The sequence below is a fragment of the Anticarsia gemmatalis genome, chromosome 11 (genome assembly GCF_050436995.1).
Source record: "Anticarsia gemmatalis isolate Benzon Research Colony breed Stoneville strain chromosome 11, ilAntGemm2 primary, whole genome shotgun sequence".
NCBI lineage: Eukaryota > Metazoa > Arthropoda > Insecta > Lepidoptera > Erebidae > Anticarsia > Anticarsia gemmatalis.
In genome coordinates this window covers 563,149-579,364 of record NC_134755.1, presented here as the reverse complement: position 1 = coordinate 579,364, position 16,216 = coordinate 563,149, and the positions used below count along the sequence as shown (strand labels likewise).

General features: G+C 34.6%; 1 protein-coding gene across 7 annotated transcripts in view; it reads right to left on the bottom strand.

The window, feature by feature from the left end:
* Cad89D (cadherin 89D) overlaps positions 1-16,216 on the bottom strand; it is an 87,683-nt gene that overhangs the window by 43,821 nt on the left and 27,646 nt on the right. For all 7 annotated transcript variants that reach the window (XM_076119816.1, XM_076119818.1, XM_076119819.1 and 4 more), the window contains exon 3: positions 6,409-6,508. In XM_076119816.1, coding sequence (XP_075975931.1) covers positions 6,409-6,508 — 100 coding nt within the window. The remainder of the gene's footprint in view (positions 1-6,408; positions 6,509-16,216) is intronic.

Sequence of the window (16,216 nt, the reverse complement as noted above, 5' to 3'; positions counted from 1 at the left end):
GTTGGATTTTTAATTTAAACCAATGTTATTGCAAGTAAGACCGGTGGAACCTGTGCCAAATAGCCAAATAAAATTAAAGTAAATAACATATTCGTGTCTATTTCCTTGTGATTTTACTTACGTGATACACATATTTGTGTGAAAATTCAGCCGACTATATATTAAAAAAAACAGTATTACTTTGAATAATTATACGATACTGCTTTTCTTTCGCGGCTTTGCGCGTGGAATTTCACGTTCTTCGGGGGGGATTCCCAAAAACGCTTATACCACTCGACTACCACTGCCACACTTTTTGTTTTCGCACTATCCAAAGCCAAATTACCCAACCATCCTTGCATCCCATTTTCCATTTCTAGAAATTAACCCAAGATCAATGCATCCATTTATTTAGAACAATTCACATACACTCCTACTAAACTAGTTGAACCGTAAGTGGGTCATACTATCATCGTTCTATCGCCAATGATCGCATGTATCCGCTAAGATAACTACTTTTACCAAGTTACGCAAGTCACAGGTCAGGTGTAGTATTATATGCAGCCAATAAATTCTTACTTAATTGCGTAATACGAGATGAATTGTAGATTCTTTTAATGTATGTAGGTCGGTATGAATCTTCTGTCTTAGTAGGTAATGCATGTATGAAGAGAAATGACTGTACTATAGTGGTCACAAGGTCTTGAGTTCGATTTGTAGGACCTTTTAAACTCTCGCGTTGCATGTTTAATGTATAATATAATACGGGAATTAACGCGAACATTCCCGTATTCTATTATACATTAATTAAAGTGCTATAAGGCTTTTCTAATTTATTCTACACCAAGTAATGTCTACAATGTAATACTATTGGATTTAAAGGAACATTTGAAGGTTAGTTTTATGTGTTGCTGTTTATTTTATGCTAACATGTTTACAGCTAATGTTTTTTCTTTATGTACTTCCTTATCACAATACCTCTCGATGGACGCTTCAGTAATAATGTCATTAAAGCGTGACAAACAAACAAAAGTACTTCCATTTTCATATTGAATATTTATAAGTATTAAAGTTAGTATGATACGAAGAAGTAGCTAAAATATGTTCACAAAACAAGGAACTTTGTACTTTGTCTTACAGAATGTTTAACCGTTTATCTGCATTTTTTTTACTTCAATTGCTTATCAAAGAGACTGCGACCTGTACAATAATGATGTCAGCCATCAACATAAAACCCATTGTCAAATCATATTTTGTCATAATTAGTCTACCACTCTCACCTTTCCTTCCTTCAAAAAACTAGCCTCCCAACCACTCACTGTCCAATACAATTCTAAAACGACTTATTAACCACTAATAAACGAGTAATACTAACGTTTTTTACTAGATAAACCTAACCGGTTGGTTATACAATGCTCTATCAATGCGATCGTATCGCACTAGTTAGCAGGCAATGTAGGTGATGCTATTCAAGCAGTAAATAGTCGGTACAGATAATACACAAAACTTTATATACTTCCACCTATATCTTTGATGGTAATATAAATGAATTGTGACCCATTAATGACCTACTGAACAAGAGTCTCCTCCCGTAATGAGGGAGGGTTTAAGCCTTTAGTCCACCACGCTGGTCAAGTGCGGGTTGGGGACTTTCTGGTATGCGAAGTCTCTTAAGAACTGTTCTAAAGAACTCTCAGGCGTGCAAGGTTAGATCACGATGTTTTCCTTAACCGTTGGAACTAGTGATAATTTATTCTAATACACACATAACTTCGAAAAGTTATTGGTGTGTTGCCTCGGATTCGAACCTGCAACCACTTGCGTGGGAGGTACCAACTTATACCACTTGGCTATCAATGCTCTTAATAAATGTTAGAAAACCTCTGTAGCACGGTCGGTAGTGTATTCGACTTTGGATCATGAAGTCTCAGGTTAATTCCTGGATCGAACAAAGAACTATTGGTCTTTTCTAATTAATATTAGCTTATTTCTTAATAATGCCCTATTGACCGATATTCGACCAAAGCCGCCAGTTAATTATCAAGCTGATAATTACCACTTATTACTCTCAATAATTTATTGTTATTTGACCCTTTTAAAAGTAATTAATAGAAAGTATGTTTGATATATAGGTAATTAAATATTACATAGTACTGACATTGTAAACGGTGAAACGCGGGTGTATCTCATACACCTCTGCCTACTTCTTTGGGTATAACAACCGTGAAGTTATGCGTGTACTAGCTTCCGCTTGCGAATTTGTCCTAGTGAAAGATTCCTTTATATTATTTAATACCAGTAATAATTTATCTTTGTGATAAATTTCATTAAAATACGTTGTCTTTATGCCGCATTCCGCATTTATACTTATAACTAGCTATTTGCCCTCAACTTTGCCCACAATTTCATCTTCTTCGGGGCGGAATTTCCAGAAATCCTCTCTTGGTACTCTTCTTAACTTGCTAAGGAATCTTCATGATGCATTTCAACTTTCTACGCTCAGTAGTTACGGCTGTGCGTTGTCCGTCAGTTGTTCAGTCAGTAACGGAAGAATTTTATGTATAGACTAGCTTTTAGCCGCGACTTCGTCAGCCACCTGAATTTTCCCATGGAAAAGCGTCATTTTTCCGGGGTAAAAAGTAGCCTATGTCCTTTCTCGGCCAGCAAAATATCTCTATACTAAATTTCATGCAAATTGGTTAAATAGTTTAGACGTGATTGAGTAACAGACAGACAGACAGACAGAGTTACTTTCGCATTTATAATATTAGTATGGATTGGTATACCAACATAAATAGCATTGCGCGTCAGTATTCTATCACTGACTGAATTATTTGTAAACCGTGTCTGAATGATAAATGAACTGGCCTATTTACTTTGCAATATTATTTATTAGCATACACTCATTATTACGGTTTAATTGAAGGAAGCTAGTTTCATGCTTCATTGAATATTGAATCGGCATTAGTTTTCGCAATACGTCTATTTTTGTTAAGCATTCTTATGCCCACGACTTATTTCCTGTAGAAAAAAAGTAGCTTATGTTTGATCTCGGGTTTTTTACTATCTGCATACAAAATATTATCACAATCGATTGAGTCGTTTAGGCGGGAAAGCGTAACACACAGACGAACTTTCGCATTTAAATTATTAGTATGGATTTACGTTCTTTGCAGACACAAAGCACATTCACAAAAACATATTACAAAACACTTTCAAGATCTACCAAAAAAGGCAGGATCTCTAAACATTCGATCAATCAATATTTATTAATTGGTGTTAATGAACTGTCTGAATACATTACATTGGCTGATAACTTTCTAACATATGCAATATCCATAATATTATACATGCAAAATTTTGACCGTCTGTCTGTCTGTCACTAACGCTTTAACAGGTAATACTTTGAACATCATAAAACCACATAATAGTATTGTAAGTATTACAAGTTCATACATACTATAATACGAAACGACTTTTTCCTCGACCTAATATTTAGAAGTATATAAGTATGTTTATCAGTTATTTGGTTACCATAGTACAAGCTCTGCTTAGTTTGGAATCAAAATAACCTTGTGTGAGTTGTCCAATAATATTTATTTATTTGTTTGATTTTATTTATACCCATAAAAAAAAGAACAAAAAAATTGCCTGGGACCACGGCGAGTGCAACCTGCGCCGAAACGTTAGGCATTTTAAGGTAAAATGCGTGTTCGCGTTAATTCCCGTATTCTATTAAACATACATTAAACATGCAACGCGAGAGTTTAAAAGTTATGAAAAAAATTAAAATATTTTTTTCTCCATTTCTACTTCTTGTTAGATGCGTCTTGAACTATCGGGGGCAGAATTAGTATAGGAATCTCAGACACCTAACAATTCATACAACAGTAGTGTAGAGATATTTTCCAAAAAGTTCTCACACATTAACACACAATGGTAGACGCACAATGGACTGTTTCACGATCTATCTGATGATTGGGCGATAGATTATGGTTTATTAGAAACGTTTATATGCTCTGAGCTTTACTGGAATTACACAACAATATTTTATCATTCGACTGTAAATATGAAAGTTTGTTTTTGATATTCTTTCACGCAAAATCTAATGAATGCATTGTGATGATATTTGGCACATACGTAGTTTATGTTTAGCCTGTGATACATTTTTTTTGACAAATTGTTGTCCAAGGGCTGGGCAAGGGTCTCATCCTGAATTGAGGAAGGGTTTATACATGGGATATATTTCATCCCGGTAAATGTTTTTACACGGATAAAGTTGATTGTATGATAAATTCCAAGAAATAAGTTTTAGCCCGAAACTAGTATCGGTTATGTGAATCGAACCCGTGGCTCTTGTCACAACCATTTGATTCCTGTATTACGATTACTGTAGTTACAAATATATTTATTTATTTACTAAACATCTTTATGTGACTTAAAAAAATGTCTGTAGCTATGAAATAATTTATTTCAATGACAACTTCTTAGTAAATTAATTACTATATCTGTTGACATAAGTCAAAGAGCTAAAATATAATACAGAGGTATATTTCATTAGTGCAATTCCCATGAAATTACAACACATATCCCTTAAACGAGAACAAGACTAGCAAACTTAAAACCTGTACACAAATCAAAGCAAAATACACCTTATCACAATGTCATAGAGTCTATGTGAAATGTATAGATATTTTTGCATATAAGATGCGTATGAATGAAGAACATGTTGTAATATGTATTGTACGAATATGTCGATGTGAAGTTGCAAGTACCTTCGAAGTTATTTTAGAAACAATGATTTTGGACTATGAGAAAATACCTGTGTATTGCTAAGATATACTAACGGTGATATTGGCCCTTATTTGGCTATGTTTATTCAGTCATTTAAGCCGTAAAACTTGGCTTATCGATAAAATTGCTTTATTAAATTAACGCAATCGGACCCGAGTGGCTTCGTACAGTCAGCTCCAAAAGTAGCTGATCATACTTAATCTTTTGAAGCCCTGTATACTGAAGTGCACATTATTGCATGGAAAAAGCATTGCAATTGATTGAAATGTTTAATTCTAACTCATTCTTCCTGATTTTGATCAGTTATTTATTAAAGTTACGTAACACAGAGGTTTTGAAAATATGAACTTGTTAACACGTTCGCTGCCCCCGACGACGCGTATGTGCGTTATACGAAACGCACCATACGCGTCAAACGTGTTAAGCTACTTTTGGAGCTGACTGTTCCATACCCTTCAAGAGAAAAATTCTGAAAAATTAGTAGCATGTAAGACGTAAGTGTGGATAGCCGAGTGGTTTAAGTTGGCACCTCCCACGCAAGTGGTCGCAGGTTCGAATCCGAGGCAACACACCAATGACTTTTCGAAGTTATGTGTGTATTAGAAATAATGATCACATGCTCCAACGGTGAAGGAAAACATCGTGAGGAAACCTTGCATGCCTAAAAAATTTGTTTAGTACATTTATTGAGGGCATGCAAAGTCCCCAACCCGCACTTGGCCAGCGTGGTGGACTCAAGGCCTAACCCCTCCCTCATTACGGGAGGAGACCCTTGCCCAGCAGTGGGAAATTAATGAGTTAAATTTATTTATTATATTATTATTTATAAGACGTAAGTAGCATGATTGAATTCAGCTTCACTAGGTCTTTAAGATCTGTCTGTCTGTCGACACCTTCCCATCTAAACCACGGAACCGATTGAAATGAAATTTACTAAAGACATTGTAAATTTACAATCTCTATGTACCTATCATGTACCGATATAAGTTTTCTTTTTTATTTTGATTTTTGACGATCCAGCTTTGTCTTTTCAAAGCCAGTGAAGCCGAGGAAATCATCTAGTTTGCAATACATATAACTGCGTGTGAAGTGCAATTTTCTTCTAGAAAGTTGGTTTTCGTAGAATTAGTATAATTTACAAAGTTTCTAAGACACTAAATACGAGTAATGGTGATTCTTAAAGCCTGGTCAACAGTCGCTGTATGCAGATTTCTACTATATCTCGCATTTTCTCCACTATCAAATGAAGTTATCCAGATCGTAAAACGAAATGGGATCTGTCAGCATAAATAGAAAGACTAATTTTATTATGTTGTTAAGTAAAATGTGTGAAGGAAGTTTATTTATTTATAGGACAATGACTTTTAATGATGTTTAGATCTTAAACTTTACGTTATTTCATCAAGGACTAAGTTTATATTTTACCATTAATTACTGTAAAATTCTTAAACAAGTGGTAACTAATGTGGATAAGGTTAACTTTTTCATTAAAGGTCCAAAATTCGAATACCATATACAGCAGCAAAGGGATAGTTAATTCGCTTGAAACATTGAAATATCTACGTTTGATTTTGAATCCGGATATATCCGACTATCGTAATTATACCACTAGATGGCACTATATTCTATTCTTACCTCGGATGTACTTCTACTTTGAGGACTTCATCTCCAACTTGCAGGTTCTCTGGTATCCTCACGAATCTTAAGTATTCTCCGACTGGGTAGAAGTTGCAACCTGAAGAAAAAGAAAAGTTATATGAGAAATTGGTACAACATTAAATTTGATGACGTTGAAAATTTCATTGTGAGGACTAAGCTACTGAGGTCTAGGTCTTTAAGTTAGTTAGTTTAAATAGTAGTTTAAGCTTCGAGTGCTAGGTTTCCAATTCAAATTATTCTTTCAATGATCCTCTTAGCCCTATCTCTTAGCATCCCCTTCCACAAATACGCAAGCAAGCCTCTTAAGAATCATTTTTGAGGGTAAACATACAAAATATGCCATAACCATCATGACACATTAATTTTATTTTCAAACTAGCTGATTTGTGCAACTTCGCTTGCGTAACATAAGAGAGAATGGGTCAAAATTTTCTCCGTTTTTGTAATATTTTTTACTAGTATTCTGCTCCTATTATTCGTAGCGTGATAATATATAGCCTGTAGCCTTCCTCAATAAGTAGGCTATCTAACAGTAAAAAAAAAACAATTCGCACTAGTATTTCCTGAGATTAGCGCGTTCAAACAAACAGACTCTTCAGCTTTATAATATTAGTATAGTCTCTCCCTTAGAAAAAACAGTATTTTTCTCTACAATATTTTAAAGTTCTTCTACATATAAGAAGCATACAATAACCGATAACTCACTTGCGACACTGTCCCACAATCGGACTGGATTTATACAAGCTCTATTGTTGAGCAGGGAAAAACGGCAACGATAGGTGATCGTATAATAAGTTAACACTGGCCATATAGTTTGTGCAACAACGGATATTGTTGCAATACTCGCAATATGTTGGGACTTGAATGTTGGCTAGTTTTGAAATTACTACTTTTGCTTTCCTAACGTAGGTACATATATGTATGTAGACTATCGATGAAGCGTTTGGCATTTAAAATGATATGAAAAAAAAACTGTTTTTTTGGTGGATGATCAGATTTTTATAATAAATAAAAGTCTATAAATAATCGGTTTGTCAATAATTGGTAGTAGTAAGAGATCGCCCAATAGTTGTTAGTTTTAAAAGTATGCAGGCAACCATAAAAAAGTAAAGAAATTCTGATGAGACACGGCTTTTTGGGACTTGCTTCGGCTGGACTGAAAGCAACTAAGTATAAGGTTTTTTTACGGATTAAATCGAAAGGAAAAGGTTAAATTAGACCCAATAAAGGTTCAATATGGATAAATATCTCGTATTGTCCTTCGGGTGTAGCGAGCAAAAAAGTAAATAAATAGAACACAGAGACGAAATACAAAAAAAATAAAAAAATGCACTTTCATTTTGTAACTACACTGGTGCCTTACTACAAATGTTTTGACATACGTTTTATATTTTTCCTTATACAAAAAGTAATTTAAAAACGTGTGTCACAGTAAGATGTTATCATAACATCAAGTATTACGTACTCGTTACTTAAGATGGATTAAAACACACCGAAATGAAGACTTCCTTAATTTTGTTTCAACCGAAGATTATTTTGAGAATAACTGGTCTTCCTTTCATTCTTATAGTTAGCTGTCAATCAAATAAAAAAGCCAAAGATTAGTCTAACAATTATTGTACAGTCACTAAGCAAATAATCTTTGTTTTAGGCACTACGGCCTTGTATTAGATGTATAACGTCGCATGCATCCCTCACACAGGATAATGGAATGGAAATTTGTAGGCGCCCATAGCCAGTTGCGCTCACCGGTCGGTAAACAATCTGTGGGTTAAGCAACCGTTGGCGCGGTCATTCCATAGATGGGTGACCGCATAGTGGTATTTGAGCTGCAGCGGAGGGCACGTGAAACGTCGGTCCCGGCTGTTGTCTACTAAGATAACAGTCGTTAAGCCATGTCAAAAGCCTATCGGGCGGCTTGAACAACTTTGACACTAGGTTGACCACTAACCATATGACAAACAAACAGGATAATGTGTTATCAAATCTTAAAGTTGTTGTAGACACACAAGCCAGCAAAGAAACTGCCCGTCCTTGTACTATAGTCGTCGTAGTCATAACTCAATTGCGTGTACCGTCCGCGACAAATCGCATCTCACCACGGAGTTCCCATCAAAGATGGCCAGTTTCACAACGTCACTCTTGACGGTTGACTGCAATTGATGGCTGTTCAACAGACCGTGTTGTTTGCAATACTGCGACGTATGATTCGATAATATTGTTATTATTTCCTCAGTTATGTTGCTTCATTTTTGTTATCTAAGTTTTATTTATCTATAGATCGTTTTTTACTTTTCAGATATTTTTGTGTATGCAGTACAATTGCCTCTCGCTGTTTGTAGAAGTACCTAGTTTTAGTTGTTGATCCTAAATAATAAAGGATTAACATATGTATGTATGACCCAAAACTTCGAGCTGCTAATTGAGAATCATCTAACGAAAAAAAATAATATTCTCTAATACCACTTTTCTTCTCGGAATCAAACTCGAGTCCTCGTGCTGTGCATTCACAAACATTACCGCTTAAGCTAATGTTATAATTATCGAGAAATTAACCAAATTCAACTAACTCACTAACCCAACTTTTTGAAATTAAAATTAGACCGAAACTAACTAGGTAGGTAATCATTTTGAACTACACAATCATATAATACTAAACACCAATTATCTTAAAATCTACAAAGAAATAAACGCACAAATTAGTTCATCAGTATAATTTGATACTTAAGAGCTTCTTTAACAAATAAATCAAGTTAATGTGAAAGGTAAGACAAAGTAAATTCTCACGACGGCATTTGGTTCATTATATAAGTACTATTATTTCAATAAAGCTTTTTTGCTTAGGCATCAAGAGTGTTTAATTAACGATGTTAAGTGCTTGTAATAGAGCTATAAAGGTATATTATCTGAAGCTACGCATCCACCAGAATCGGGCCGATTTGTTCCTCCGATATTCATTGTTAAAAATACACGTACAGAAAATTAAAGAATAAAAAACAGATAAAAAAGCTTAATGAGACAATGAAAAGATTACAATCTCACAATGCTGCAAATTAATTAAGATTAAGTAGAATAGAATTACTTATGATCTTAAATTTATAATGTAGAGAATTAATAACGTAACGGAACGCATACGGCTAAGTAAACTCCTAGATTTTATATATATGTACGTCACGCCTTAATGCCATAAAGGTAGGCAGAGACCATAGAATGCCACTTGGTACGAGCCTTACAAACTTCCTTTGCTTTATTCACATTTTAGCACACAGGACAGTCGCTTACGAGTACTATAGTACTATTTCTGCTTATTTTTAAGGTTAACTTTGATATTTTATATTTTTCAATCTGCATAACACCAAAGATAATTGTATAGTTAACAAACAACACAATACAACTAGTTAAAAGTCCGGATATGAAAGAAAATCTCTTAATCCACGGGAATTTTGAGAAAAACCCACGAAAACCAACGGAAAACGTAATTACTGAACAATTATTGAACAAGTTTAGTAAATACTTCCTAGTGAAGCTCCATTGAGGCGTGTGATAGACGTCATAGCTTGTTCTCACAGATCCACGGCTGATAAAATACCGTTCGGGACGACTAGCGGGATGCAATTATACTAAACAATGTTACTAAGTTATCAACTAGAAGCTTTATGCAAAGACTTACTTATATTATAACTTTGACAGTTTGTTTGTCCTTCTTTCATGTGAAAATAAATATTTCAATATCATCGGATAATTCATACGTAGTCATCTGATTCCAAACTAAGCAGAGCTTGTACTATGGTAACCACATAGCTAATAAACATACTCATACAGAATGTAGATAATCGTGCTCATCACACAAATATTTGTCCCGTGGGAAACAATTGAGTTGTTTAACAGAATTGAATTAAAGTCAGAGCAATAGATTAGGACTCGAGTAAAGCCACGACTGGGGTGATTTGATTATGGGAAACCAACATATTTTTAGTTTAAAAATGTTTGGGCTTAATAGAGTTACCAATTAGTAAAGAATCTTTACAGTGTGGAGAGTAAGGGCTTCTTCATATTTCTTACTGGTTTGTTATCATCGAAAGATGATAAGTACTTACATTTTACCCTTTATACTTTAGGACACAGGTCGATCAATTGTCTCCGACCCAAACTCACAATGCTCAGAGACCCGTACCTTACATACACGCATATTTTTTTTAAAATAGGCAATATCCGTCCAAGCTCTGTTTAGTTTTCAACAGATGTTTGCAATTTACTTCTTTCCAGTCAAATCCAACTAAGATAACGTAATCTTTACATTAGATTCAGACCCATTTTACATCACAATAACACAACATTAACCAAACAAGTTCAAATAACAGGTCGCTAATAGCATAATTTTCTGCACCTCACATTGTTCTATCGATACAAACATAGTAATTTTATATCATGGAGATATTCTTAACTGATGCTCTTACAATGATGCAGTTGATACCGATCTGATGTGTACTGTGGGAATGCTGTTATGAATGAATGGGTTTGATTCCAGGTACAGACAGGAAAAGATGTTTGCTTGCAAATCTATACTAATCTATACTAATATTATAAAGCTGAAGAGTTTGTTTGTTTGAACGTGCTAATCTCAGAAACTACTGGTCCGATTTGAAAAATTCTTTCAGTGTTAGATAGACCATTTATCGAGGAAGGCTTTAGGCTATATAACATCACGCTACGGCCATTAGGAGCGGAGTAGCAACAAAAAATGTTACAAAAACGGGGATTTTTTTTTCATTCTTTCTTATGTGACGCAAGCGAAGCTGCGCGGGTCAGCTAGTTCTAGATACAATCTGCTTGATAGAAATACTTTGTTATTGTAGTTTTAGACGTGTAAAAGTATTTATTTGCTGCCAAAGGGGTTACATAATGTTTCTTAAAAAAAGCCCAGAACCCCATTTGATAGTTTGAATCAATCTCTTTGTTTACTTAAGTATAAAAATACATTTTGTGCGTGCAAAAATATCACACACGACCTAAACACATTTATAGGTAACAAAAAAGCTTTCTTCCATGTTGAAGTAGTCGGTTCGATTCTCGAAACGTACAAAATTATACACAGTTGTATCGATTTGTAAGTTCGTCCCGTTAAATACAAAAGAAATCATTCCGTGAAAAATGGTGGATAACGGGAAACAAAATGGATAATCTTACCTTAGTGCTCTGCTCCGTGCTTCGGAGGGCACGTAAAAAGTCGGTCCCGGCTGTTGTCTACTAAGTTAACTTAACAGTCGTTAAGCCATGTCAAAGGCCTCTCGGGCGGCTTGAACAACTTTGACACTAGGTTGACCACTAACCACACGACAAACAAACAAACAAGTGCTCTGCTATCGGTACCACGCAGTCACAAGGTTGCGGAACCTCACACTTCCTGTTACCCATTGTGTTAAGTAAACTAAGCTACAAGTAATAACTGCAACTACCAATGTCTGTGTCAGTTCCTACCCACTTCAGGGAATCTACTTTCATACAGAGAACAACGATAATTCGTTGAAAATTCTGTAAATTTCCCTTTTAATATTTTAATAATCCAGTAATATCCCGCGGCTATTTAAGTGTCTCCTACCAATCAACTAAAGAAATAGTCTTGAGTCCACCATGCTAGCCTTCGCATGTCCTCAAGAAATGTGTTAAAGAATTTACAATTTGTAAATTGAACCATAAGAGGCTTATTATAGGCCATAAGAGGCCATTCCTTTTAAATACCGCATTTTTTTTTTCAACGAAAATATTATTGTAATGGATTATCGTCTTGAATGCGTAACGTCGTAAACAAAATTTATGCCGAAAGAAATTGACCTGAGTAGAGCGATGTCGTTATGAGGCTGTAAATAATGAAGTACTTTTTTATCTGTTAATGAGTTATCTCTGGATTTATTATATGCGAGGGTATATAATATAACAAATTCATATACGGCCAAAAAAAAATCGTGTGCGTGATAAAGATGTCTTTAATGTATGCCTAGTACATGGTTTGTGTTGTGGGACGCAACAAAAATATGACGCATTTGCAACACAAAATGAGGGCAGTATAATAAAAACCTCCCCTATTATTATAATCTATTAATAACAAACCATGTGAAACACTAAAAGCTATTGTATTAAAATTTACACGTGACATAATGCAAATTCTTACCTCAAAACAACTCGAACCCACGTCCCTAACGGGTAAAACATCCGTGTAAGACATCGCGTGTTTATTCTCCACGCGATAACTTAATAAACAATATAAAGTTATTTCGATATTATCTTACTTGTATGAAGTCATGGGTTCATTTAGATCATCTTTACATGGGGTCAATGAACTATTTAGGATGCTAACAAGATAGGTATAATAAAATAATTTATAACAATGTAGTTTTGTGTTTTTGTGTGTTAAATTAACCGCTCAAAGAGTTAATTATTTTAAATCTGTTGGATTTATTTTTGCACATGCATATTTTAAACTTAAGAGCATGCGTGTCCTCAAAAACCTTACTTTATAAGTAATTGACTTTTAACTGTACTACTTGAGATACCTATTTAACACATTTCATGTCGAATGCAATCAGATATAGATATACCATAATGACAAGAGACGCTCCAAATTCACTGTAAATTATTTACCTTTTGTATATTGCGCATACGCAAGAAAACCACATTCAATCATTTAATTTTGCCTATTTGAAGATGGATTCGGAAACGATTCTGACTTACATATAAACATACTTGCAATCCTTTTTTCCATAGGGGGAGGTAGAGACCAAAGAGCTACAAGTTCTTACTTCCAGAGTGACATCATAAAACCAGGAACAACACATAAAAAGCCAACATGCTTTATGGAAAACGCAAGTACAAAGCGACTATAATTTTACCATTAATAAATTAAAAACCTGTAATTTCTCTACCTGTTTAAAAAACGACCAATTGTCATCATGTTAATGTTGTTGTCATTTGACACTTACATTGTTAGACATTCAAATTCGATGCATGCGTGCAGCATGCGATGAAGGCTCGCGTGCGTTTGTAATGCGATTACCAAATAATATGTAATTGCGCGAGTGGATGAATTTGCATGTTTTTTCGCAGTAGCTGACCTGATTAGATTATTTGTGATTTGGTTATAGTTCAATATCGAAGAAATTCTTAAAAAAAATTAAGGACAGGTGAAAAAAAATTAAAAATTGGGATCATGAATGTTGGTTTTTGTTGCATTTAAGACATACAACAAATTGTTAATTAAAAAACAGGTAAATCTTGCATGCCTGCTTTTTACAAAATTGACAGACTTTTGTTAAGTCACGCTCATTAGTGGAACGAAATATAAATTAATCGTCACTGCATAAAGCCTGCATCTTTATAGACATTATCTTAACGAAATAATTTATAACTAAGACAACTAGTGCTTACAAGATTAAATCTATACTTAATATTATAAAGCTGAAGAGTTTGTTTGTTTGTTTAAACGCGCTAATCTCAGGAACTACTGGTGCGATTTGAAAAATTATTTCAGTGTTAGATAGCCCATTTATCGAGAAAGGTTATAAATTATCACACTACGACCAATAGGAGCAAAACAGAAGTAAAAAATGTTACACAAACGGGGAAAATTTTGACCCATTGCCAAGCCAAGTTGCGCGGGTCAGCTAGTACGCCATAGGTATACAGACGTAGGTGTATGCGTTTTCACCTGAACAGAGAATGTAACACCAGGAGATGTAGTAATACCTAAATCAAACATGGCAATGTTGAAATCATCTCACAATTCTATAGATTTGTGTCAATGCGATTCAAAGTTAACACATCTAAGTACTTAGTGCTATTCTAGCACTTGTGCACTCAATCATTGGTAAGTGCGATCAAATAGGTATCAACGTATTACAAACTGTTTTTGTAGAAGTGCAACTGCTGATCAGGTTATAAGGCAATAGGTCTGATTTACGAGTTCGACAGAAAATTTACATAGTGCCTTTTTGTAAGGATGTTTTCAAGCAAAATAATGGAGATGAAAAACGTGATTTGTTTTTAACCCTCGACGTAATAAAAGCGGTGTTATAAGTTTGACGTGTCTGTCTGTTTGACTGAGGCATCATAACTCCCAAACGGATGCAGTGATTTCAATTTAGTTTTTAGTAGAATTAAATATGCAGAGCTTCACTGTACAGAGCTGAAATTATATAAAGATGAAAGCTTATATTTTAATGTAAAAGAGTATCGGAATTGCACATTGCATATCTAACTACAGAATACCATAAAAGCGATTAATTTTATTAAAATAAAAAAACGCATACCAACGTATGTAAAAAGACAATGTACGCATGCTTAATTAGAAATTTGTGACAAAGCAAACATACAAACTAACATAACTGCACACAATTAAAACAACTATAAACCATTACAAATAAATAACAAGAAAAGACGATTACTTTATCACAAAGACATTTTCCTCTGATTACATACTAGGCTTCAAGTATCAAGTGCATCTAGTCGTGCTACATCTGGAGACTATAATCAGTAGAAATAAAGACTTGTCAGATAACAGCGTAGATTCAGGCCACTAACGGACTATAAAGGGCAGCTTTCCCTTATTTATGATAGACTATTGTGAGGAAAGTTTAACTTGTATTTATTGGCTGGATAGATTGAGTGCCTGTGTGGCGCATTTGGAAATGTATGCGACTGCTGCGAGAGGTCTCGGGTTCTAATCCTCGGTCGGGCCAAAATGTCTTTTCTGAATTTATGTTTGTCATAGAGCACGTAAAACCGTCTGTCCTGCGCCTGACCTCTCATTGATCGTGCTGGTTTAGCCGACCAATAGCATTTGGGATAAATTATTAGATTTTTTCGATTACGTTTTTGTGCATGAAATACACTCACGTTTCGACATTAACAATGTTAGTTTCATGTAATAGGGGTCCAATTTATAGTCATTTTCCGGCGTTACCAAACATACACATACACACTTACCCGTAAAAATATATTTTAGTTTGACTATGATAGTTTGACAGCTGCAAATGGAACTTAATGCAATTGATACTTTCATATCCTTTGCATCGACCATTTATTGTCAGAGTTAAGTCGTATTTATGTCTGCCATCAATTAATCTGATTTCAGTTATAACAGGCTGTACCTGTTTTTACTGGTTGTTAGAAGTAAATATGACATATCGGATCTATTAGGTTGGTTGTGATAGATTCTGTCAATTAGGTAGGAATATCAAGTTGGTATCTGCATTTATAGATGTTAGAAGTATGGCTAGCAAAACAGTCAGCTTGTTTTATTATTTGTCATTTTTTATAATATGATAAAGAAATATAAATATTGTCATTGATAAATCAAAATATCAATCTCAATTATTCTTGTAGGTTTTTGTTAATTATTTAACTCGTGAAAGTTTAGATTTATGTTTTTTAGTTCATTAGTAAAGTTAAGTAAAACTCAACTTATTATTCTATTAATTAATTAGGATCGGACGTATACTGCCAGTGATTAGTGAATCAGCATCTTTAACGAACATTAACATTTTACCAGTTCGCGGCTCAAGTCGCGTCATTTCTCGAAAATCGCTAAAGAATTTGACGTTTTGAAACAAATGCCTAACCTACAATTACATAAGAAATTAACACGCCAATCTAACCGTAAGCGAAAAGACACGAGTAGTTAAGTATTGCCTTATCATCCCACGCGGTAAAAGTTGTCCGAACAGTGAAAGGGCTACTGCAGAGCTAATAGATGTAGGCGAGACGTTAAAAACCACTTGTCGTAACTTTG